Raw genomic sequence first — 20,617 nt, forward strand, 5'->3', positions numbered from 1 at the left:
AGTTAATATACGTATCATATTCTATTTTTTCTATTTACTTACATTTACTATTTACATTTTATAAAGGTATGCGGATATGAAAATTATAAATTTTCATAATTATACTTTGTGACTATTTTCTTTCGATTAATTCGATTGATATAATGTTAATTCTACAAACAGAAACTTAAAAACTAATCAATTGATATAGTAGTTATTCCGTACGTAATATTGCTATATTATTTGTTCGGTGTTCCATGTTATCACCCCAAGTCTTTTAAATTAATAATACGTTGTACAGACGTTAAAAAGCGGCAGGCGATATTATCTGATATTCCATCGACACGTTCTTTAATCGACACGTGGTGGCCGAGTCGAAATCATCGAAAATTAGACAGCTGAGCAACACGAATCGCGCTTTGTAACGAACATTTTGTAACATCCACCTGGACACGTGCCATGGTGGTCCCGATGGACGCATGGGGGTAAAACTATAGGGTGACACGAAAACTATGCGTACGGTAACCAGTTACTCATGAAAATTTTTTGAAAATTTTTTTATACAGTAAAGAGAAATAAGGAAATAAAGATATTGAAATAACTTATATTATCAGAATCATCAGAATAATACAAATGAAAAATATATTTCTGAAGTAATAAGCCTAATAAATCGCTAATTTTTAAATAAAATAAATTACGCGTAAGAAATCTTGAACAAAAATATATTACTCTTTAGTTTATACGTACATTTACGTGACAAAGCAACGTGATTCTGAAACGTATAATTTTACAACAGTACGTAGCAATATTTTTAACGGCACCCTGTGTAGATGGGTAGTTTATTTATCTGTACGTCGATACGAGCATGGGGGTGACTAGGCATGGTCGCTATATGGTTAATTATAATGCACAATGCACCGCAGGGTCTTCCACCTATGGGGGAACTTCGCGAGGGGAAGCAGCTGGTTCATAGTTTTAATGGCTGTCATCCTAGCTGGTCATTTCGATAATAGTAACTAATACAGTGCCTCCTGAACACGGAACCATACCTGCGTTAAATCGAATATCGACGAAACGTTGCTTCATAAATGGATTTTCGACCGTTACACGGTGCAACGGATGATTAGCATCTCCGAGCATGATTGATGGCAAATCACCGAAACGTGTGAATTAGACTTTGTATGAATATATGCTCGTTCCGAAAATTTTGCACATTAATTTTCTTATCTAATTTAATTTAAGCATTCTTCCGAGAATCATCCGTATTTTTAATGTTACATTAGCAAGAAATAATATTAAGATTGCATTAATATTGTCATATAATTTAAAATTATATATAGATGGTATATTGTCCCGAATTTTGTACTAAATGACAGATTGATTGAAAATGCGCTTCAAGCCATTCATGACTTTGAAATTCAAAGCTCTCCTTAATTTCACTGAAGAACACGTCCAGGTGTGCTGTTGAATATGCACTTAATGGGTATCTATCGCTGATACATGTGTAATGCACCCCATCGTACGTTTAATTGATTGAATTAGCTATAGAACCAGTTTAGAGCGAGACAGCACCTGACAGTAACAGTCCCGGCTGATCGATTTTGATGAATTGCTTGCGATCGCGACTGAATGATCTATCAAACAATTTTTTTTGCTGTATGAAGTTATCAATCATTTTTTTAGATTTACGCTTTCATTATTTGGTTTGATAATAGATCAAATATTTCATCACAAATAAAGCAAAGATTTTAATCCGAGATTACACGGAGAAACTTCCTTTTCTGTATCATAGTTTTTTATCTTCAGCGTGATGCAAAAATCGATAAAACATTTCATAGATATATTCTGACTCTCAATTTAGAATAAAAAGATTTAGCTAGAAAAAAAGGACAAATGATTGTATCTTCTCATCCATCTTGAAAATGTCACGAATTGCAATAATACTCGTAGTATACGAACATCGTGATAAATTACCAACGATCGTTCGTATATTGCTTTGATCTCTTGCAAACTGTAGCTACCGCAGATCTACCGCAGATCACTGCCGAAAATTTTAACGGTTCGTTCACACTCGACTCCCGTGAAAAACTTCAACTGTCGTCCAGATGAACGGTTGGCAAGAAAACGCGTGTCGGCAACGGCGATAAATTGCGATCTTTACGGTGGATCGGGGCGGTCCTAAATGAGAGGGGTAAATGTCCGATCGAGGATCTACCAAACGATGTTCACAATGGCCAAAAACGAACTCGCCGAGTGGCATTTTACTTTCTAACGGCAGCACGTGTCCATCCACATCTCCTCCCCGCGCGTGTGACTGTCATATATTAACTAATACTCTGTAAACACGCGCGCCCGAATGAAGGTCCAGCAGGCCGCTCTAATTAAAGGACATTCATATCGAGAGACCCGCTTCGTCGACCCCTTTACTTTCGGCTTTCGCGAAAACTGGTTCGAGTGTCCGTTTGGCCTGGCCCGCCACGCGAGCACCATTTGCTCGGTTTTTTTTGCATATGATTTGGCACTTTTGAATTTTTAGTATCCCGCAGTGTATCTACTAACAATCATATGGATATATTTTAAAATAAAGACTTTGTAAGAAGGAAAAAAGGATTAATAATCTTTACATGTTTTTAGATTTATCTTGTACATGGATAAAATAAAATATTTGAAATTCGCTATTTAGACCATAAGTAATCAATGTCCTATAGACATGAAATACATTAAAAAATTATTAAATTAATGCAAGAAGTTTTCCATATTTTGAAATATTTGACACAGATTGGCATTCTAAAATTAATTAATTTTTATTAATCAAGATAATTGCTACAAATTTGAGAACTTCAAAAAAAATAAATTGTTTAAAAAATTATTTTTCAGTTTTCTTCATAGGAAATTTATATCAATATAATTCTATTTAAAATAAAACTTATAGAATTAACTAATAGAAATTTCTTGCATTAATATAATAATTATCTGAATTCCTAATCATATGTTTGTTATTCTGAGGATACATCGTGTTTAGAATTGGAAGGATGCATTGCATGATTCATTTTCGCGGCGCGTCCTTGCAATTTTAAGCATCGTCTTCCTGCACTGTTTCGTTCATCGTTAAGCTGACAATAATCCTTGACAGCTAAATACGATGCGGCGGTAAAGATATTATAAATCTGTCAATACAGCACTCGAATGCTATTTGAATCTTGTTTGACTCAATGAAATAATCACGTAAATCAGTCGACTGTTTGGAGAAGAAACTGTTCTTTCTTACCGTTCATATTTCATTATCATCGATAATTCATGGTTTATTTATATATATTTAATGATTTACTACCATAATTAAACAATTAAAACTACACATATTTTTGGAAATTCTAATATCCTTTTCTATCATAATATAAATTAAATTTTTAGAACTAGAAAAAGGTAAAGAATAAGTTACTGAGATTAAAATTAATCTATGTACATTGATAGAAATGGACACAAAAAAATATATAAATTTAATGTAGAAGTGCGTAGCGAATTCCTAACTTATTCTCAGTTTCTCTCTTTACAATGTAATACAAATATAAGGAATAAAAAAAAAGGAATAATAAAACTGAAATTGATGATGTAAACGTAAAGACAGGTAAAAAACGGCGCATTTTTCCAGCGCCCGATGAAATTTCAGTCGGCATGGCTTTCCCGTCGCGTCGAGTTCGATCGATCGCCGATGGATTACGGTTACACAAAGTAAGTGCGTTCGCATGAACATGCGGTTCCCCCAGGGATGTCTCACGGCGAGACCTCTCCTCCGATTCTCTTGGCCGGTGGACCAAGACACACCGCAAAAACTAACCGTATCGAGTCGCTCAGGGTTACGAATCACCGAGCCAATGTCCTTCGTTCTCTCTCTCTCGTGGCTCCTTGTGAGAATCGTCGCGAATTTGATCACGATCATGGCCTGTTCTCTTTGGATCACAACAGAACAGAACGACGGCGAGGCTATTTCCAGAATCTTTCCAGCGAATGAGCAGACGCGAATTATTGTCCATCTGCAGCTGCAATCAAGGTCCCTGAACGTTGACTATATCCAATTTTACGTTCACTTGAATTCTCCTTCCTTTCTTTATATACTTTTAACATTACTTTTAACACAATAAAACATATATATTGTTTGTTGAATTTGCGATTTTTTATGCATTTACATTTATGCATAATACATTATCATCTAATTGTTTCTTGTTTCATGAACGATGTATTCCAAAAAACGATGATGTTAAAATGTTAACGAAATTAAATTCAACATATCTAAAAAGATAGATAATCGACGATAACGGCTATCTAATCGATTGTATAAATAAAAGTGAAAATCGAGAGAAAAACTAAGTAAATAATAAATTGCTAAACAGTGTTTGTGAGGAAGGAGGATGGCAGGATGCCTCGCCTAGATCCTGTCTGGAGACCGAAGAGAGGTCCTTCGGAGCGTGAAATCACTTCCAGCTTGAATATAAAGAGCGAAAAAACGAATGTCCGTTTGTGTTTCGGTCGTTCCATATCACCGCCTCCGCAACTGCGTTCGAGATCGTCATGCGCCTGCTAAGCTTCTTCCCTTCGTGCGTCCTGGACTTTGATTACTTTCTCCAGCACTCGAAGGGATCGCCATTAGCAACAGTTAAGAGCACGGACCTCGAGATAGGGCTACGACGAACGCATTAGTCGAGCAATGTGGCCAGAAGTCTACCTTTTTATCAACTTCAGTTCGTCAATTTAAAGCTTCGTTAAAGCCAGTGTGCAATTACAATTTATTCCAATTATATATTTAACAAGAATTTATTTTAATTTTGATTAAGCCTTTACTCATTAAAACATTCTTTGACATTCAATAAATTAATCTAAATTAAATATTGTTTAATTTCAAGTAAGGAACATTGCAGAAGCGCTGAAAGAAAAAACCAAATTTTGTACGGATAATTCGTTCGAAATACATTAAAATTGACAGCGAAAGTTATACAAAGCTGCAAGTTAAATTCAGGCAGGGTGCCTCACAGAGCGAGGTTGATCGCCTCCTAATGAAAATTGACAGCCGGTGTCGGTTTCGTTTTGGGTATATTTTTGATTATCCGTCGAAAATGCGGCGCATCGAGATAACGGTCTCGGCGAGCGAGCGAAGTGAGAGGAGAAAGAGAGCGACGCGTTTTAAAGTTATCACGAAGGCAGACGAAGGAATCACTGTTGTGCTCGAGAAAAAAAGAAACGGTTAAAAAATTTGTTGTCAAACGGGTTAACGTACTTTTATGACTCGTGACGCGCGGTAATGTCGCATCTGGTTTACTGCAGGCGACTTGAAGAAAAAAAACCAACGTTACGAGAGCGCTCTTTGTAACGCAGGCCAGACGGTCACACTTGAAACTTGAAGTTGACACAATCCTTTAAATTTCAAGAGCGCGGAAATATACATTTTTCAAATCTCAGTGCATAATCATAAAATAAATTGTGCCTTCAACAAATAATAACTAAAAGATCATTTTTCTTATTTTTTTTATGATTTATTCAAAATATTTCTTGCTCCTTTTCTGCAATCGCATTCTGCGTGCATGACGTGTCGAAACGTATCAATGTACTCTTTTTAAACGACGTGTACATTTTCAAGCGCACGGCTCGGCGAATTAGAGTTTCCCCCTTTTTCCGGAAATAGACTTCCTCTTTCTCGGCCGATACTCTCTCGTTACGTACACCCCAATGTCTCTCCTCACCCGACGCTCTTCTGCAGCTATGCGCCCATCCCGCGTCATTCTATAAATAAAATCGACGGCTCCGCGCAACGCGTCACCACGATATATAGTGGATCGAATAATATAAATTCTTGGACATAACTTAAAAAAAAATGTTTGCATTGAGAGAAAAATATTTAGCGTTTATGACTACTACTGTATGGTAATTATGATTAGGAACTCCATTTTTATAGTTACTACTATAATGTTAGTAATAATAATTACATTTTTAATTCTACAAGAAAATATAATTTATAAAAAAGACTATGTACTTTTCCTTCCTCAGTATATTACATTCTCCTCTATTGAGAATTTTAGTCAATAATCGTGACATTTGACGAAGGTTTAAAAAAAAATGCCCGGTCTTGTCCGTTCTGTAATTCAAATTTTAGATAATTGATACGGAAATAACAAAGAACGATTCAAGAATAACTTAAGACTAAGTCTTTGATACATATATACATATCGAGTAAAATTAATTCTAAAAATATTTCACTTGTTACAAATTGTAGCAATTATTTAGCAATTATTTAAGTAAAATAATAAAGATTGCCGTGATAATTTAATGAAGATACCAAGAGAAAAGAAAAATAACGCGTATCATGTTATCTCGACCTAGGATCGGATTAAGTATACCCTCGGTATGAATGCGAATTCCCTGAACATATGTACTCGAGCAATTACGAACAATTAAAATTTATATGCTTTGGTGTACTGCACAGTGCTCTACGTGAATACTCTTGAGTGGGAACGGGGATGATAATTATCCTCCTACCTTGCTCTCGGTGATGTTTTATGCGTACAAAAATACGAATAAAACAAGAAACAGCGAATTGCAAAAACAACAACCGAGAGTTTTTATATTTAAACAATTCAAGCGCGAGAAATCCTCTTCTCCACGTTTAAAAATTTGTATTATAAATTTGGTTTTTATTTTGGGTTAACGCTCTGACAATTCTGTGTATTGTACCATTGTTGACGGGATTCACAGGAAAAAAATCACCGATGTCTGCAAGTCTTTCGAGTTTCAGACAGTGCGAGAACAAATATTTGGAAATCTGAACGAGGATGTGCCGAAAGTGCTAAGTGCCGCGCTCGTGCCTCATATGTCTGTAAAATTCATCGGATGCACGCGACGCTTTCGCCGCCAGCATCATCTTTCTTTTAAATATTTCACCGCGTATTATTAAATAAAATTTTTATACGATTGCACTATCGGCAAAAAATTTAGCACAAATGGATGGATAATATAAAACAATTATCTCTAAGCTCTCTAAAAATATTACATTGTTGTGGATAAGAAATTACAATTTTTAAAGATAAATTCGATAAATGTGCCAGACAGACTCAAGTAGCAATCAAAAATAAAAGACGAGTTCAAACAAGACAAAAAAAATAGTTTTACTCCGCGTTCTCAACCTTGTTAAAATCACAAAGGAATTGTCGTCTCTCTCTCTCTCTTGATCTCTTTAAACTAGCGTGGGACGCACACGCGTCACTGACCTGCCGCAAACGAACGTACGTTACGCGAACGCGAAATAAACTGCTAAACGATATTCCACGTCTGCAACCTACGTAGATCTATTTTCGTCTATTCTCGTGGCGCGAGATCCAAGGGGGCGGATAGAATTGTGGTTGGTCTTGATTCGAGGTGAAGAATCAATGATCCGAGATCCTGAATAAAAATTCGAGAGAACACGAATGAACGAGTTGTCATAAATTATGTTTAAATTGTGCAAAATGTGTTTTTTGAAAAAAAACGGACCGTGAATTCGATAGATAAGTTTAAAAACTGCATAATCGAACGCTCGTAGTAAAAAAAAATAACCAAATAAAAAGGAATATATTTAGAAAGACGCTCCACGCGATATAGAGATTATGTCGCTCGATAGAATGTAGATTGCAATTGTGTATTGCGTGCCGTAACGATAATTATTAAAGAAGCTCCCGAGATAATTAACCGGCCGATAACGATCATCGGAGGAAATCTTCACGATCCTACGGTAATTTCTAGTTCGCATTCTTACATGGGATACAGATGCCACGAGGTGAAGGACTTTTTAATCACGCTTGTTTACGGAACATCGTTCCAACGATCCGCGTTTTCTATCACAATAAAAATTCGAAGATTATGTATTTTATTAAAAATCGTCTAAATATAATTGCACGTAAAATATAAAATATTAGTTAATTATAATAAAAAATAATTTTTTAATATAATATTTAGTATATTTATGTCTGTACAAAAAGAATCGTTTTACTGAAATATCTAAAAATTGAGCTAAACACAAATCTAAAAATAATTTTATTGAACCCTCAAAATAATTATATAGGACTCAAACTGGTTGCCAAAATATCAAAATATTTTGCAGTATCATTATGCTCAAGCGTCTTACATAATTATTTGGACGGCCCAATAAAATTATTTTTAGTATCTAGCTAAATTTTTGGATACTTTAGTCATTATCATTGATCCTATCGAGTGTTACTTGAATTCGCTTTGTTTCTCTTCGTCATTTCTTCTATTTTCTCATACAAAGAAATGCAGCCTCCGTTTATATTTATCAGTGATTCACTTTCTCCGAGCATTCCGTGATTTTTCTATCTATCCTATGAAGGTCTCCCCTCGCACACTTATAACGGCTTGTGAGACAGATTGAACGCACATGAGGTCGCGGTGCTTCGACTTTTCTCGCGCAGCTTTCCCCTGAAAACCCCGCGGCTGCCAGATGAAAACACCCGACAGGAAATATTCTCGTTGAATCAGGAGGGAAGGTTGCTATTTTTATACTGATTTAAACCACAGTTACACAGGAGAAAACATGGAGGGGGGACACACCGCAGACTAACTTTAAATCTCAGACATTAACGGGGGGAACGTTCGTCGAACACATGCACCCTTCGGTCAAAGGGACCATATGATTTCTCGAAGTCTTTCTTCGGGGTCTCACCATACATTTTTACATCAGATATATTCTTAATAGAAAAATAAATTTATTCATTTGAAAGGTTTGTTGTAACAATGATGAGCTAACCCACATTTTATAACATTTCATAAAAACGCAGAAAATAAACTCTAATTATTACTTTGACTTTAAAATTCATTTTCTCCGTTGTTACAAAATGTGGATTAGCCCACTGTTGCAGCAAGCTCTTTATTTGTCCGCATCTGTTTTTTATTCTTAGAAAAAAATATTCTCGACAGATTCTTTTTAGAGTATATACAAAAATTACAGGCTGACACAATTTCCAATGCCTTACAATCTCGCAACGATTTTCCGGAAAGGTATCAAACGCTTGACTCACTTCCTACACCCAATGGCAACCTGTCCCCTTTCTTGCGCGAGTCTCTTCCTCGTCGAACAGAGCGTGACCGGAATGATTTCTCTTCGCGAAAAGAATACATTTCAAGGTCCGTGGATTCATGCAGGAAGCGACAGTTGGCGCGAAAGATTTTAGCATATGTCGGATCCGTGGAAGGCAACACGTGCACCATCGCCACCGCGCAGAAATTGAATGAATATGCATTCCATTCATAAGAATCGCTCTCGGGGTTCGTTGCCTGCCGAGGAAGAAGGGCACAGCTGACTCCCCCGACATCGAAATCAAGGCGCGTGATTTTGGATGCAAATTGTAAAGGCAAAACTTGCAAGCGTGTTCAAAAAGAACATGATTAGAAATTACACGAAAGAGAGAATTTGAAAATTTTTACAAATTTCAAGTAAAATTCATTACATTACTATATATATATCGAGAATGAAGATTTCCAACATTTCATTCACTAGACGAAGGAACGAAGAAACAAAGGAATTTCGATATCGAATGGAATGCGAGACTAATGTAGTCGCGTGCTATCAAACAAATCTGAAACGCATTAGCGACAAGTTAATAACGTTGATACTCGAGTGATATGGAGCATGCGTCTTTACGATTCGCGATAAGAAACGAAGTCAAGAACGCGCACAGGGTAAAATAGTTTTTCGATAACATTATTACAGCTATCATTTTAATTAATATCACATGCTTAAGCGTCCTATATAATTATTTTGAAGGTTCAACAAAATTATTTTCAGATTTGTATTTAGCTCAATTTTTAGATACTTCAATAAAACGATTCTTTCCGTGCAGACATAAATATACTAAATATTATATTAAAAAATTGTCTTTTATTATAATTAACTATTTATAAATATTTTCTATTTTGCGTGCAATTATATTTAGACGATTTTTAATAAAATACGTAATCTACGAATTTTTATTGTGATAGAAAACGCGGATCGTTGGAATGATGTTCCGTAAACAAGCGTGATTAAAAAGTCCTTCACGTCGTGGTATCTGTATCCCATGTAAGAAATATGTGCACATATTGCATTTTGTATATTCGTAAATTAAAATAAAACCTTTCATCGTACGAAAAGTGAAACAAAATTTTGTGATAAAATTATATTCTGGAAATTACTGATCTTATCGATATGGCATGTGAAGAAAAACGATAAAGAGATTCACTAATCCTTCATTACTCGCGTGGGCTATTCAGGATATATCTAAATATCTCCACCTAATAAATTCACTATTCATATATATGAATCTATTTATACACATATTATATTTAATTCAAATTGTTTAATAAATGTAAAAAAATTTATGCATTTATTTAAAGGATATATAGAGAATATTATCAATCTTTTTTTAATTGTAAATTATTAAAGAGAACAATAAAACTTGAGATATAATACTGGGATGTCGAAAACATCCGACGCGAGTAATATAGGATTAATAGGTATATTATTCTCTATGGTCAGTAGTTATGATGTACTATTCAAACATTAATATTGATTAGGCTTACGTCAAGCTAAAAATATTCATGTTAGTCACACACGACATTAAGCTAAATAAGTCACAGTTAATAGCTCTTACGGCATTAGAGAAAACAAACAAACATTTTTCTTAAGAACACGACATTCTAAGAACTGTTGATTCCTAATAGGAAGATATAAAAAAAATGCATTAAAATTTGTTCTAACATCGTCTGGTTTGTGTAGCGCACAATGCGATTGTATTGTGGAGAGATAATGTACAAAAATCCTCCATCTCCCATTTAGCTCGCGAAACAAACGAATAGTTGCCAGGCGGTGTTTCGGATCACGCAAAGTTTCGCCACGCTAGCTTAGAATTAACTCTATCTCGAATGGAATCGGAAATCTTTTCTCGTGGTAAAAGATGCAAATGACTTCTTCGCCGCACGAGGGGACCGTCCAGCAGAAATTTCTTCGGGGCGCTAAGGGCCCCGTCCGTTTGCTCGGTAACTCAAGCGGAATAATTACTGGGCATAGGCACACCAGTGTCGAACCCTCTCCACTTTTTCATATACTACTCCTCGACGGCCAGGGGTGAGCGAATTTACTCGGGGGAATCTTCTTTCACACAGGTGTCGAGGCGCGGAACGAAGATACCGCATTATACGCGCGGCCGCGCAAGTCTGATTTTTCGAATCCTGCTCACATTAATGACTCCTTTTCCTAGTTGATCTTTTTTGCATTCTGATCTACTAATTGTAAGTAGTTTTTAACTTTATTCGAGATAAATCTTAAGAGAAAGAGAAATCACCTTTGTGCTAATCTAACATGATCACGTTTTTGTAAAATTTTATATGAAAAATAGGATCACTTTATTCAATGCTAAGAGACATTTGCCACGTACCATTTATGACATTTATGTAATGTACAGTCATAACCATTTTGCAATAATCAATAATGGTAATGGCTAAAGTGATAGTAAATATTATTATTACTCCACTGTTGTCGATCGTCGCATACATTCCACTTACGCAATCGAATGCGTGTTTATGAGATCATCATGCAAAAGCTTGAAAATATCGCGAGGAAATGAGAAACAATAAATGCATCGTCGTACAACGGAAACGTGCGTAAACATATATCGCACACTCGGCTTAAATTGGTCATCAAAATCGCGCGTGAAGTCAGATAACTAACAGTGCGTCGATTGAAGCTGACTTCGTATTTTTTATTCAACTCTATATGAGGTTACGTAATTTTTCATATGTGACTTTTTCTTGAACACGTCGAGAAAGAGAAAAAAAGGTGAGGCTGGCATCGGCAGATCGCCGGCAATAACGTAAACTTAAGTCGTGGGAATGCTCCGCGCGTTAAAGAGAAGAGAAAAGACTGCGAGTCAGCGGACAAACAAAGTTCAACGATAATTTCACAGTGAGTATTTTTGCCCGTGGCGAAAAATCGTGGATTTTTGCCATAAAACAAGAGATAATCGAATCACGCCCTCGAAACGACCGTGCGCTTTGTCGCGGTTCGTTCGATCGGCGACGAGGGGAAAAACACTCGTTGACGGGTCGAGGCTCCGAAGTCAAAGAGCGAGTCGAACACGCGGAGACGAGCATCTCGGGCATGAAAAACGTTCCGACGTTCGACGTTCAGGTGCTGGGTTTACTCGAGAGAAAAACTTATGCGCGATTTAGTTGCTCGTGTTTCCTCGACCGGCAATCACGATACGGAACACCGCCTTCGAAACGGTACGAAACGGCGGTTGCGAGCCGTTAAAGAGGGCGTCGCCAGCCATAGGAAGTGCCGTGCCCAAGGAAGGAGAATGTTTTTGAACTATGTCTCTCGACGAGCCGCTTATTGGTTATTACCTTTTGTTTTGTAAATTGTTTCTGATCACGAGTGTAATCTTATGATTTTAAAAACTGTAAACGGTAAAAGTAAAAGAATTTGCAAAACTTCAAAATATTCTCAACTAATTTAAAAGAACCATAAGCTACGTCAATTAGGTATATGCGGCGTCGAAGATTCTTTATGTTGATTCTTAAAATATTTTAAAAAATGTAAATTTTTTAAATATATTTAATAGAAATATATTTGCATAATATTAAATTTCATTTTATTTGTAAATATATAGCTTCAAGATAAAGAAATAATAAAACATAAAATGTATTTACGAAAACGATTTAAAAAATACAATTTAGATTTCATACGTCGAATAGACGTATATTTATCTTTATTGAGTTTCTAAATATGCTTATCTTTCTAGGGTTAATACACAACGAATATACAACATATGCGTGGTATATCAGCTCTTAATTGACAATTTCTCATTTTGTTTTGATTGAATTGCGGAAAGGTTAAAACTGCGGAAAGATCAACTGTCACTGAAGCAACGCATATTTCTCTCAATTTCGCGTCTTATCGTGACGAGCTGCGTTCCAATAATAAGATACAATGAGTCAGAATAATCTTCGTGTTACGTTCAATCGACGTATACGTACGCCTATCGGTATTCTACGAGTCAATATACGAACGGCGGTCACGTTACTCTCGCCGATCGTAAATGCGATCCGTCCGGTGCTCGGAAAACTGCGACCTTGGGCTTTAACGCTGCGATAACTGTGCAACGGCTGTTAATTAAAGCGTTATCATTATGGCATCGCGCGAATTATCGGACGTGCATCGTCAATTAAGTACCATCCCGCCCAGACGGTTCCACGAAAGCAGACATTAGTCTGGAACGGAAATACGTGCCCCCAGAGTGACGCGATAATTTTCATCGAGCTTCTCGAAGGTAGTCCCAACATGACCTTCTTATTAATCTTCGTCTTCTTCCTTTTGCCCTCATCTTGCCAACGCAATAAGGTTCGCAGAATGTCCGACGACTATTCTCCACCGGAAAAATATCATTCATCATCTTGACGAACATTTCACTTGCCGGAATGTTTGTCCATCGGCATCGGCCGAAATTCGCTTTACAGGATAAATCACTGTAATAAAAAACGTACGACTAACGGGTTTTCTCGGACATGCGTTCCGCATTTTGCTCGGATTCTACGCATTTTCGTCCGTGCAAGATCTAATGTCCATATCACACTAATTAGCAATTGCGTCTACGTTGGCGTTTGCGTCTCTGGACTAATCAGAAAGGAGCTGCTGGCCCTCAGCTCCTTTCTAATTAGAGACACAAATGCCAATGTAAACGCAGAGACGCCAATCGCTAGCGTAATACGGACAAAGAAGAGGCATAGCGGCTCCTTTTATTGGAAACGTGAGCTGATAGAAAGAGAAAGAAAAGAGCGAGGGGTACATTCATCTTTTCCTCGCATGCGCGATTGAGCAAGGAGGGGGGTCTCGTGCCCACGCATTCTTAGCTGGGTCCTCTATACCTTGAACCGGGCGTAATAAGCGAGTCTAGGTCAGTGTCTCAGTACGGCTAGCTAGAGATGCGGCAACAGGCTAGTCTTACTTAGTTGCATTCCAAGTTTTGCAGCCGCAACAACGTTTCTCCGTGCGCGACGCGTCAATTTCGTGCGTTCTTTCAATTTTCGTCGTGCCGATCTATAAATACCGTTCGGTAAAAAAGTGCCATTTACATCTCAAGACATTTTGGTATCAGCAATCGTGAGGTAAATTAGTTTCAAGTGATTCACGGAGAGTAAAAAACAGCTGCAAATTTTATTATTTCTCATGGAAATGTTTTCAAATTACACTCTGTGTATTTAAGAATTGATAGAATATTTCTTTAAATTTCAGAATCGTTAAAAGATAGATTAACGTTCAAATAAACATGCGTTAAAAGTTGATTCTTCTAGAATAAATTCGAGAAGCAGGTCAAAAGTCGTGCATTTCTTTAGATTTCTGTTTCACGAAATAATATATTCAATCAATTTATCATCCCATTGATATAATAACATAATTATTTTTGATTATTTGGAAAAGATCGATCACTCAAGCATTGAGCCTGTCCAAGTTTAGTTTAAACAAATCGAAGTTGTAGCGTGCCATCGATAGTCGCATATCGAACTCTCGTCGTAGGGTATATGCGCGCGCACAAAACCACCCCATCAAGGTTCCACAGCCCCGACGAAAACATGCTTATCGATCCGTTGTAAATGCGACTTTGCGACCGGTCGAGGCCGACGTTAAACCGACAAGACGCACGTGCGAAGACGAGATAAATGAGCGCGTGCAATTACGGAGTGTAACAAAAACGATCTCAATCGAGTGCGCTCGCTCGTGTAATTAATACCAGATAAAGTCGATACGCGTTATCATCGTTTCACATACACATCTGCGAATAAAGGAGGAAGTCCTCCTTCAGAGGAGGCTCTGAGGAAGTAAGTAGACGAACTGTCAGAAACAGATCAGGCTAGGTTTCTCGTAGGTATCGCGGCGCAATAACCGTGCCACCATTCTGACCGCCAGAATTTCGTTCGTTTCCTTAATCACTTCTGCATACTTTTCTTTCCTGCTTTCGACTGATATACGACCTGCTGTCAACGTAACTCGAAACCTAGCTGTCCCTGAGGTAATTTCGTCGCAAGATCGACCTTAAGATTAGCATGACGTGCGAAGAATAGAACTAAAAGTGTAGAAAATAGAATTTGCAAGCCACGATAAAACTGCACCGTAAATGTTTATAACCTCTAGTTGTCTATCGTGTACGGAATATGTACTTTATTTTCTCGTTACCTATGAACTCCACGAGTCCATAATCTGACAATTGAGCACATATTTAACGTTTGTGTGTCTCGCGACGAATTCTCATGTGACAAAGAGAATGTGACGGAACCGAATGTGCAATCCGATATTTGTGTGGAATAGTCGAACGAATAAGTGGGTCAGGGAAAGGCGTGTATCTTTGTGTAAAGTGTAAACCCGTATTACTTGTTTGATAGGCTACAGACGTATAGGCGCAATACGCGAGTCCTTTAGGATACAAAACTTTCAAGTTGAAATGTAAGAACATAACAGTGATTTTCTTACGTTCTCTAATTTGGGAAAGGCTAAGGGTACGTCAAATCAAGTAAGTAATTTCACGTTTTGCTGAAGCTGCATGAGATATCATTTCAAACGAGAGTACTTTCAATATCGGCAGTTAAGTCTGCTGGGCAGGCATATACACAGTGCTCCAGATAAATCGCCGTTGTCAGACTTTAGACGACCAAATAAACGGCGCGCGGAATTTATGCCCGCGATAAATCCGCAATAATTGGATCGTTGTAAAAAAGTACGCGGCAGTTTCAAGAAAGCGAGAAAAAAAAAATATATATATATATATCGTTCTCGGACGATTGCGATTTTCGAGTTAATATGGGGCGACGATATATTATGCCGAATCGCGGATGATCGCCGACCCCGCATGACGCCGCATTCGAGTGATTTCAACAATGCGCGTTCGTTTTTCTTCATCTCTCTCTCTCTCTCTCTCTCCTTCCCTCCCGCGCGAGTCATCTCGCACCTCGATTCGCGAACCGCGCACCAGGCACCCATTTATCTTCCCGATCCCGCGTGCACGCGTGAGTATACGACCGAAATGTGGCCGGGAAAGGAAAGCACGTACACCCGAGTGCGTTAACCCGGCCACTGCGGCGAGAGATGCCACCGTATACTGCGTCATCCTGACACACGTCCGCGCGTAACCTGCGAAGTTAATGCACTCGGCTGTATCACCTGCTCCACCAGTACATCATAGTAATTACGCGAATAACGTGGAATTCATTCGTTAGTATGCCCTCGGCGAAAGCCGGGCGAATCAAACCAGTTTTGCGTTAACGAACGCGCGTAAAAAGCGCGATGTTCCATTCGCGATCATTAAGAGCGTAAAGGCATAAAGAAATCTTATCTCCGACTCTGGCGTAACTTCTGCAGTCTATGTGGTTCTTTCTGGCCTTAAGAAATGTTCCCTACGACGATTATTAAGAACGCGTGCCCATTTAAAGCAGAACCTCCGCGGGATTATCTCTAACGACGTAAACATAAATTGGGATGCTAGCGCGTAATCTTCGGTATGTTATGGATATTTCTGCAATGCATGGACTCTTGATTATTGCACAAATAATAAACGGAGAATTTTTAAGTAGTTTACTGCATTTGTAAAAATATAGAATTATTTATGCAGCTTGCCATAAACTTGTAGCGTGTAATTTCTATTTTTTTTTTTAATATTTGATAATAAGCCGTGTTGTTTGCAAAATATCATAACACGCGCATTGAATTTTACAGCCTTAAAACGTTCACGATGCGAAATATCTAGAACTCGGACAGCGATATCAAAGGACTTCCAAGAGTGGGCATGAAAATAATAAATACCGTTCTGCATGTATTCACAATTGATGTGTGCCGGAAATGTAATGCATTCCGATACATCCGTTCAACGGCACACTGTACGACACAATGCCCGGCAGGTCTCTTTTCTCTCTCGCGCATGCAAAGTCTCGATTCTCCGATGCATATCATCATTGTTTACAAAACGTGAAGTGTCATACTTGTGACGAGCTGCGTATCGCCTAGACGATTAATATATACCGAGCACTGTTGTCGCGCTGCGAAGAACTTTCCTGGTAGTTCGATAGCTTTACGTCGAAAAATATTATTGATCTCTCATCCGCGGCACGATTGCACATGTTAATTCACTTGAAAGTATCGACTAATCGAACAGGAATGCACTGTATATCGAAATACACATCAAAATATAATATTAAAATTCTTTTTTATTTAAAAAATCGCAACGTTTTATCCTTATTTACAAACATATATCCTTGTACTTCTAACGGTAGAAATCTTTGTCAGTAGTTGTCACGCACTCATCAATCTAACTTCTTCCAGAAACAAATACGAATCCGTATAGGACGCAAAATAATTTTCAAATAAATTATCGATGTAATTAAAACTATAAAAAAATTGATAAAAGAATTAAACTTGAATTCTTCAATAGCACGATATGTAAACACAAATATACGAATAAATTATAAAAGGGATAGAAAAATCGTTACTAAAAAATATAATTTTTTTTTTTAGAACCTGCTAGTGATGGAAAACGAGATTGACATCAATATTCGAGACTATCATGAGAATAGAAGACATTTTCAAGATGATGATTACAACAGCGAGCAAGAAAGACCCAGGGGGATTGACAATATTAAACTCATTCGTAGGCAAGCTAATTTGTCAAACCATGAAGACAATAACGAAGACGAGCAACAAAAACGCAGGAAGATTGAAAAAATTAGTAGGCGACTCTTTCCAAGTGATAACAACGATAAACAGGAAAGCGAGAATAATAAAAATTTTTATTTAGAAGAAAAACGAAAAAAAATGGAAGAGGTAAGAAACAAATCATTTTTCTTTAATAAGTTTCTTAAATTCGAGCGATTGTTAACATTATTTCTCCTCACGATTATAATACGTATACACAGAAAGAATGATTTTGTTGAAAGATCTAAAATTTTGCTCGATACAGATTTAAAAATAAATTTTATTGGACCACTAAAAAATTTCGATATTCTAGCAATCATTTTGCGTTTCTATAATTTTGCAATAACAGTTTTTTTTATGATCAAACAAAATTTTCAGATCTAGCCAGTAAAATTTTCTTTCAGCAAAATCATTATTTTCCGTATAATTATATCTCAATAAAATAATTCTACGCAAAATATTACAAATTAAACTATTGACATGATATAAAACTGAAATACTTATTGATGCGTAGGCCAAGGAGAGATATGACTTCGATTTTGAGCGAGGAGAACCAGTAAAGAAATGAAACTTTGATTTTACCCTCGGAAAGTGAACCAATTTCTTCTTTCTCGAATGGACTTAACCAATAAGAAAATTAAACATTTGACTCTATGAAGATGAATAAGGCATAATTTTCCAAGAAGAATGCGCGGAGGAAACAACAAACAATGTAGAAGATTGGTACCAAATTGACGGGTGAAAAAATCAAAGCAGTGAAAAAATTAAATTGTGATATCAATAAGTAAAATTTACTAACAATAGTATAGTTCTTTCAGCATGAAAGAGACTACGTACATTTTTAACTATACTAAATTTTATGTACCTAATACGCGTGCGAGCGCGTAAATGATTTTTTTATTAATGATGAAAATTATTTATAAATTTCTCTTAAAAAGTTTGAACCAGCTTTTTATACGAATAGGGAGAATAGTGAGTCCAAAGTCTTATGAGCAAATTAATAATCTTTATGACATTTGTAATCTGGAACTTATATAAACTGGCTGGGTTCATTGATTCATTTGAATTGATTGACTTTTAAATTTCTAGTCAAAGAGGCATGATTTCAAATGTCTCCAGATAAAAACCCAAAGTTAAGTTTTTAATTTTAATTAACTTATTCAAAAATAGTTAACCTAAATCGTATATAATTTGATCTCCCTAATATTATTTGCATTAGTTTTACAATACGATAATGTTTTATATTATAATATATATAATGTTACTCAATTTAATATCTATGAAAATGTACGTGCAATACATTATTATTACTTAATCAAAACTTTGTACTAATTTCTTAAAAAAGAAAGGTAAATTTATATATCAAATATGCACAATATATTTCTGCAAAGTTATAAAATAATCGAGTATTTGTTTCCTTTGTCCCTCCCTTCTCACTTCAGCGATGTATAATTTTATCGATCACAAATTAAATGCAGCAGTATCTTACAATTGTGTAACTTTTATTTTCTTCGTGAAACGCTGTACGAGAGCCGTGATACCACAATTTCGTCGAAATAATCCCAAAAGTACTTGTGAGAAGGCGAGAGAGAGAGAGAGAGAGAGAGAGAGAGAGAGAGAGAGAGAGAGAGAAGAGCGCGTTGCACCTGGCATCGTTTCTTTAAAGATCGTTTTTTCTTCGCGCGCTGCTCCACCATGGAAGCTGGCCACGAGACGGTACCGGCCAGAAATTGCACTTCCGTTCCGCGAATTCCCACGGAAGTGGGCACAATCGCGACGACGACAAAGGATATTGCCGCACAACGTATACCGCACATATTATTCTGACCGAGCATTGAAAATCCTTCCGATAAAGAACCTTCCATGAACGGGATTGCAATCACAGACGCTCAAAGCAAGAAATTTTTAAATATTTATATGTAAGTATATGTATTTCCATTGTAAGGATTTTTGCGCAATCGTCAAAAAATAACGGACGTTTCTGCGAACGTAAAATTTGATTGATTGTGAGCTTAACCAATTCCTAAATAGTTTTAACATTCCCACCTGACGTATGTAAACTGACCGATTTATATTGCTGCCTGGCGTGAAACATTCGACCCGCCAGACACCGAGACGTGTCTCGGAGGAAAGTAGGCTCCTCGCATCTGCGGAACAGTACACCCGTTTTCAACCTCGATCTCGATCCACCACCTTGAGCTCGATAAAAGTGATTTATCGCGGCTGCAGTTTTGTCCCCGTTAGCATGCGACGAGATAACGCGGTTGGCGGCGGCCTCAAGTAAGAGAGCCCCGGCTTTGATAGCGAAATGATGAAACAGGTGACTCTTTCGGTGGTAAACACGCGATGCAGATGCGGCCAAGCGTCTTCCGGTCGCGCGCCTCGCCAACGAATAAACACTAGCTTCCTTTAAAAATAATCTAACAGATTTACAAACACATACGCGATATCTATGCATTTATACCCACGAGGCAAGAAATGTTTATTTCTCTTATTAATCGTCAGTAATCATCTACGCAACAACGCCTTGTCAACGCGGGCTGTATCCAATAACATAATGGCAAAATTAAATAATATTGCGTCAACAATTGAAAGAATCTCTGGTAGAACGTTACGTCTAACATTTTTTAAATTTACAGGAAATAAGAAAGACACGATAGCTATAATGCATAAGCAAAACGTGACGAAAAAATTAGTTGCTCAATTAATTATTGTATTTCACATAATAATTTGAATAACATAAATCTCGTCCGATTATTACGAGATTCGTCGAGGAACCTGTCAACTTATTTGGCAACAAATATCGCAGGAAGTAGATAGTAGAGCTTTCGCTTTATTGTGGGTTACAAAGCGCGACCTGTGCAACCAGACACCTCGATGAAATGCACT

General features: G+C 37.1%; 2 protein-coding genes across 11 annotated transcripts in view; one reads left to right on the top strand and one right to left on the bottom strand.

Moving 5' to 3' along the window:
* The window catches only part of LOC105456097 (ras GTPase-activating protein 1), a 54,205-nt gene that overhangs the window by 31,483 nt on the left and 2,105 nt on the right, over positions 1-20,617 (bottom strand). The window lies entirely within an intron of this gene.
* LOC105455554 lies at positions 11,661-18,874 on the top strand. Of its 10 annotated transcripts, none has more exons than XM_011699000.1 (4): positions 13,916-14,157; positions 16,757-16,934; positions 17,552-17,857; positions 18,243-18,874. In XM_011699000.1, the coding sequence occupies exons 2-4, from the start codon at positions 16,827-16,829 to the stop codon at positions 18,294-18,296; spliced, it is 468 nt and encodes a 155-aa protein (XP_011697302.1). In that variant the 5' UTR covers positions 13,916-14,157; positions 16,757-16,826; the 3' UTR covers positions 18,297-18,874. The 10 variants fall into 10 exon arrangements, with proteins under 10 accessions (XP_011697607.1, XP_011698014.1, XP_011697302.1 ...); XM_011699466.1 differs by lacking the exons at positions 13,916-14,157; positions 16,757-16,934 and adding exons at positions 14,591-14,868; positions 15,430-15,557; XM_011699158.1 differs by lacking the exon at positions 13,916-14,157 and adding an exon at positions 14,884-15,059.

The sequence above is a fragment of the Wasmannia auropunctata genome, unplaced genomic scaffold, assembly GCF_000956235.1.
Source record: "Wasmannia auropunctata unplaced genomic scaffold, wasmannia.A_1.0 LD336116.1, whole genome shotgun sequence".
NCBI lineage: Eukaryota > Metazoa > Arthropoda > Insecta > Hymenoptera > Formicidae > Wasmannia > Wasmannia auropunctata.